The following is a 6,266-nucleotide window of genomic DNA, read 5'->3' as shown; positions in this document are numbered from 1 at the left end:
CGTATCACATATGGTGTTAAATTCTTGATACATAACTTGAGTGGGTAATTTATTAGGGGTATTACATGATGTAAGAGTTTCTGGAATGCCAGCTCTTCGTGTATAAAGCTTATTTGTGTCAGCAGCGTCTGGGACCAGCAATCAGGGCTATGTAGAAGGAGACTTGCAAGATGCTAGAACCAAGCATAAATACACAAGCACATAAATACACATGTTGTACTATTCACAATATTCTAATTTCCCAACTATTAACCTGGTGATTTCAAATTGCCACTAAAATGGTCTGACATGGTTCATGATCGCTCATGCCAAATTATTTCCCTGAGCATGGGAAACATGTCATTGTTGTGCCCGTTAAAACAGTGCCTGTGGGGTACAACCTGAAAATGAAAGGGGATTCTGACAGCTGAGAGCTGTGACCTTGTGTTGCTGATTCAGTTCTAAACCGATGTTAATATTCAAATAAATAAACCAAGCATAGCAGCCTTGAGAAGATCAGATCATTTTTAATTCATAACGCATAGCAGGCCATTTTGGTCTCCAGGATTAGTTCTTTATTTTTACCTATTGCAGGAAACTATTTCAGTTTATCTGCAGCATGGGCAAATAGGTTTCATTGGTTCTGGCAAAAAGAATATTAAGTACCTTCAGGCTGATTGTCTCTAAAATCAAATTTCTTCATTTCTGTTCTCCTGAGAGCTGTGTTTAGAAAGCCTGGATAGTTAATGAAGGATTATGCTCTGATATGCATAATCACAGTTACTCCAGCAATAATAGAAGTGGTGCCAGAAATACGCCATCTGTTCTGATCTAGGATAGTGAGTCCTGGAACTCCCAGCACCGTGGCATAAAGCATAACAAAAAATATTGAAATGGGTGGAGTGTGGGAGAGCACAGGATTATAAGCAGCTCAGAAAGATGCACAGAAAAAGGAAGAGAATGGTTGAAGTGGGGTTTGATAGACATGAACAGGTAAACCAAAGAGAACAGAAGGGCAACCAGAATGACAGAGTAGGGGTAGAAAAAATGGAAGCCCATGGTATGTGTATGGGCCAAATGCTGCACAACTCTAACAGAGACCGGTAGCATCCTGAGTGTGAGTCAGCAAAGATATTATTTCTATTTAGGGTTCAAGAACTGCAAAGAGGCCTTTGATAATTTGAAATAAAATAAATAATATTAACGCTGAGCTCCTGTCAGGCACTTTTCATCCATATACCTCAAAACGCTGAACAAAAGAGAGTAAATATTATTCTCCACATTGGGAAACTGAGACACAGAGAAGGGAAGTGACTTGCTCAAGGTTATGTAACAGGTCAGTGACAGAGCCAGGAATCTGTCCTGGTCTTGTGGCCCCCCAGGCCAGTCCCCTATATCCTGGGCTAGTCTATTTCTTACATCAGTAAGAGTCTGAAAAAGAATAAGAATAAGGAACAACTGTAGGAAGTATGGAATTAAAGGCAACAGTAAATTCTAGAGAGACCGAAGTAGGAATAAGGAAGGTTTAAAGGGCCCAATTCATTGTTGCTCTGCACGTTGTATAGTCACAGTTCTAATTAGGTAGCATTTTATGCCCACTTTGCACTACTGTAGGTGACTGGACAAGGTGCAGGGCATTGGAGAATCTGGCCTCAAGAGAACACTAGATAAAAGAGTGAAATGGAGATTAGTTCTTTAAAGCGAGAGGCAGGTTCACATTCCTTGCCCCCCCCCAACCCAGTTGATGTTACCTCCGCAAACTAATACTTAAAATAGTCCAAAAGTTTTAATGAGGTTTATATAGAATTTTTCATACCAGCTCCAGCTAGTTCAGTTTTGCCAGTTTGCTTAGTTACTCAAAAATCTTCTGAGTCTTTTCAAGACTCAGCGTACTGTGGGAGATTCATGTTTCAATGACTTTGCAGTATAAATATTCAGAGCTCTCTTGACTCCCAGGATTAAATCCAGTGGGTCAGATTCCAACCTCAGTAAATCAGTATGAATTCAGAGTAGCTCTGTTGGCTTCATAGATTTAAATGGAGTTCTCCAGATTTACACTGGTGTAACTGAGATCAGAATCCAGCCTGATGGCTTGCAACATAATGTAACAGTTGTACATAACTTCCGTGTGTATAATTCCTAATGATGCTTTGTAAATGTTGACATTTCTAATCTAGGTTTGAGTTTGTTAAATTCTAAAATGAATGATAGACTTTCCCAGTTGGAAGCCTGGCTTTTTGCTCACAGCTCCTGGTTTGTTTGTTGTTTTTCTCTGCTTGCTTTAGTTGTCCCTTATGAGATCACAGTTTACACCAGTGACATCTTTGGAGCTGGCACTGATGCGGATGTTTTCATTGTTCTCTATGGAAGTAATGGAATCTGCAGCCAACAGAAATCCCTGTGCCAGAACAAGAGAGAGCAAAGGATGTGCTTTGAGAGGAACTCAGTGGATCAGTTCATTGTGGAGGTAAAATAAAAAATATTTGCTCTTTTTCAGGAGCAATGATTGGGTGCGGGGTTTAGGGACACAAAGTGAAGAGAAAAGCAGTTGGAATGTGGAAAAACATTGAAAAAGGACTCTTCATGACAGCTGGGTGAAATTTTTTGGATGACTAATTCTGGACAAAAGGTTCATTTTTGGCCAACCTGAAACTATTTGTGAATTTGACATGAATTGTTTTGGTCATTCACAGACTGGCCAGAGAAGGAAGAGGTGGGGGTGCTGCTGGACCCTTATAACCTTTATCCCAGTAGTGGGGGCACTCATGTGGAGACCCAGGCTTGAATCTCTGCTCTGGGTTCAAATCCCTCTTCTGGGGTAGACCTCAAGCAGACTTTCTCAATTTACCAGAGAGTCTACAACATTCAGATATGGCTCAGCCCAAACAGAATATTTTTTTCCAGGTTTTGGAATTTCCACTGAACCAAAAAATCAATGACTTGCCCAACTCCACTCTTTACCTCTCTCCTCACAGGAGACTTGTGCAGGTACTGCAGTGAGGGAGGAAGGGTGCTCTAGTGGTTAGGGCATTAGCCTAAGACTTGGGAGTCTTGGATTCCGATCCCAGTGCTGCTACAGACTTCCTGTATGATCCCAGGCAAATCACCAAGCCTTCTTGTATAACCTACACACCTCCTGGTGTGTGGTGTTCTGTCCCATCTAGTGGCACTGAGACGACTAGAGAGAGAGAGAGAGTTAAATGAGTCTTCTGTACAGAATTTGCTAAGAGCCAGTTGGCTTTTAGCTTATGCTCTAAGCTCCAGAGGTCATAGGTTCAATCCCGCCTGCCGACGGACCAAGTCTGTCAGTGTTACACTTGCACCTCAGAAACCCATCTATAAAATGGGGATAATAGCCCTCTCTCACAGCATGTTACAAGGATAAATACCCTTAAAGCGCTGTAAGGTGCACAGATACAGTAGTTGGAGCAACATAAGATAGATAAGTAGCAACCCCTGCCATTGCTTGCTAAGGGCCTCATCTAGAACCTTTAATCAATTATAATTTCTCTTCCTCTCTCTTTGGTACACTTACACATATTCTCACTTCTCTCTGTCCCTCCAATATTTTTAAAAGGAAACACCTTCTAAGAACCAAAGGTAATATCTGAAATTGCATGCACAAATGGGGGATCTATATGCACCATTTTGTGGGTGTACTTTCAGAAGGCACTTCAAGTTACGGAGGTGTTTAAAAATCTGGCCCTATATGTTGTTTCTGTTTGATATTTTCATCCACTGCATGTGACAGAGACTAAGTTTCCAGAGGGACTTAAAACCTTTCTGTGTTTCTTTTCGTTTTGTTGTGGTGGTGTTTTTTTAATAATCAAGACCAAACCTTAGAACATTTTTAAACAAATTAAAATATTTTCAGCTCAAATTGTTGTCCTAGGAAACAAATCACAATAAACCTTCCTCTTTACATCTTTCAAAGACCAGAACTTACCTCCATGGAGTTTCCCTGGAGTTGTCGATGATGGAGTTTGCCATTAATCAATCCATGTGTATAAATCTTGAACTGCACATTATTTTAACGTTGTAACCCTCAGGATTTATTTTCCCTTTAGATGAAGCTGAGCATCAGTGCATTTGAGATGAAGAAGATGAAAATGCAGTTTGTTCTGTGGATTTAGAAGGACATATTAACTGGTCCCCAAAATTTATTTTTTTCTTTACCAAACCACAACAAAAAAGCAGAAAAATATATTCTTCTTTCACCTATTTGTGAGGATCCATAATTTGAAGCTCAGTAGACCTTGAAAATAATGCTGGGATTTCAGAAAATACAGAGCTGAGAATTGCCTTTTTGTTTTAGTGGTTTTACTGCCGGTGCTGTTTGGCATTCTGCAGAAGGGGCAATAAAAGCCTTAAAAAACACATTACCAGCTACAGTTCTGAGTGGTGATTTTCTGGAAATGCCTAAAGCGTTGCAATAAACACATCTTTTTTTAATAGCCATCTTTACAGTCACGTGCCACTTCACTACTATGTATAGATTGAATGCCTCATTGAGGGATGGTTATTCAGGCTGAGCAGAGGAAGAATTACATCGTTTCACCTATATTAATGTTTTTGGATGAATTCAGAGAATTTTAATTTTTATGCTAGTAAGGGATTGATAATGCTCGCTATAGTCAAATCAGGTAGAGTGAATGCAGACCTCATGCAAGCTTCCCTATCCAGTTCTGTTGCAGCACCAAACCCTGAATTGCAGCAACCAGTCTACTCCAATTCTCTGTCTCTCCTGAAATGAAACACACTGTGCTTTTGTACATGACAGTCTTGTCATGTTGGGGGCAAGTGGTAGGGGAGCTAAATTGATACCTGCAAACTTTTAACGTTTGCAAGATCAAAAAATAGTTGGTATACAAAGCTCTGTAGGGAAAACACTAGCTTAACAGGCCCCTCCCATGTGAAAAGGAGGCATTCGATCAGTGCTGATCTACACTCAAGCTGGCACTGAAATAACAAAAGGTACAAATCAAAATCAGTTTCATGGTTTAGGTTTACAGTTTTATTTTCAGAATATAAGTGGCTAAAAGGGCACCCAGAAAATTAGTGGCTATTTAAAATATTGATCTGTGTGATTTGCTCAAAGTGTCAGACTGAGTCTGTGGCTGAGCAAGAAAGAAAAAGCAGATTTCCGGGATCTCAATCTTGTGCTTTGATTTCAAGACCCTCCTTTCCCTGTTATAATCATGAATCAATAATCTAACACAGAGCTGTAAAAAAAAAAAAAATCAAACCACAGTAAACTTACAGCTTCTGAGGATTGGTTCAATTCCAATTCCATCTGAAGAGCTTGAGGAAATGCTCCACGCACAGACTTGCACCTATTTAACAGAATCTGTTCCCAAAATGTAGTTATTTCAGTGCAAGTCAGTGTGGACGCACTTATTTCAGAATAAACACAATGTTGAGCCCCTCATTCCACTTGCATATGGATGCTACGGTGAGGCTAATATTTGCCCTTTTGGGAACTTAATATAGACTGAAAATAAGAAAATGGATAACGAATCAGTGGATCTTGGCTTTAGCTGTAAAGGAACTGAGGCTGCCGCCTATTACTCACTTCATAATCTTTTCTTTGTTTCCGTAGCTGGAGGATGTTGGAGACACTATTGAGAAGATTCGTGTTGGGCACAAAGGCGGAGGGCTTAATTCTGGATGGCATTTAGATCGGGTGGAGATACGGAGACTTTTGCCAAATGGGAAGGTAGGCATTGAATCTTTGGACTTTGTGGAAGGCTTCCAGTGGCAGCTGCTTCTGCTTCCCAAAGTGGAGCAGCAATATACCAAGAATGATTAAGAGTGAAAAATGACTCCCCAGAGAGCAATGCTAGCTAATGAAGTAGCAGGAGCTTGGGGACTCTGGGGCAAACATTTATTATGGTGGTTTATTCTTCAAATGTTGATTCTAAAACTCTGCAGCTTAACAAAAAAAAAATGCTTAACCTCCTCCCCTCCCCCATTCTTAATGCACTTGTTGGGTAGAATAAAGGTATCAGGGCTCACGTTAGAGTAAAATATTTCAAGACTACGGATGGTTAACAACAGATTGATGAGCAACCAGTATGTCCGACTGATGGCCCAGTTATCTGACTTTAAAAACTGCGGACATGTCTGCTTTCGGTAGCTACGATAAAGATCGCATGGTGGTTTTTGTAAGGGTAGACTTTTCCCCAGTTATCTTGGGAAAAATTTCCCCTTCCACCACTGTTGCGTAGTGCATGCTGGCTACCATCCTCCCATCCCAGAGTTGGCTGCATTTCAGTGTTGTGAAATGG

The 6,266-nt window shown here is 40.5% G+C and overlaps 1 protein-coding gene across 1 annotated transcript in view; it reads left to right on the top strand.

Moving 5' to 3' along the window:
- The first annotated feature begins 2,355 nt into the window (after nt 1-2,355).
- The window catches only part of LOXHD1 (lipoxygenase homology PLAT domains 1), a 101,804-nt gene continuing 97,893 nt past the window's right edge, over nt 2,356-6,266 (top strand). Inside the window, exons 1-2 of the mRNA XM_073343459.2 lie at nt 2,356-2,446; nt 5,579-5,695. Coding sequence (XP_073199560.2) covers nt 2,405-2,446; nt 5,579-5,695 — 159 coding nt within the window. The 5' untranslated portion in view covers nt 2,356-2,404. The remainder of the gene's footprint in view (nt 2,447-5,578; nt 5,696-6,266) is intronic.

This window comes from Lepidochelys kempii, chromosome 5, assembly GCF_965140285.1.
Source record: "Lepidochelys kempii isolate rLepKem1 chromosome 5, rLepKem1.hap1, whole genome shotgun sequence".
Lineage (NCBI taxonomy): Eukaryota > Metazoa > Chordata > Testudines > Cheloniidae > Lepidochelys > Lepidochelys kempii.
This window is presented reverse-complemented; position numbering and strand designations above follow the sequence as displayed.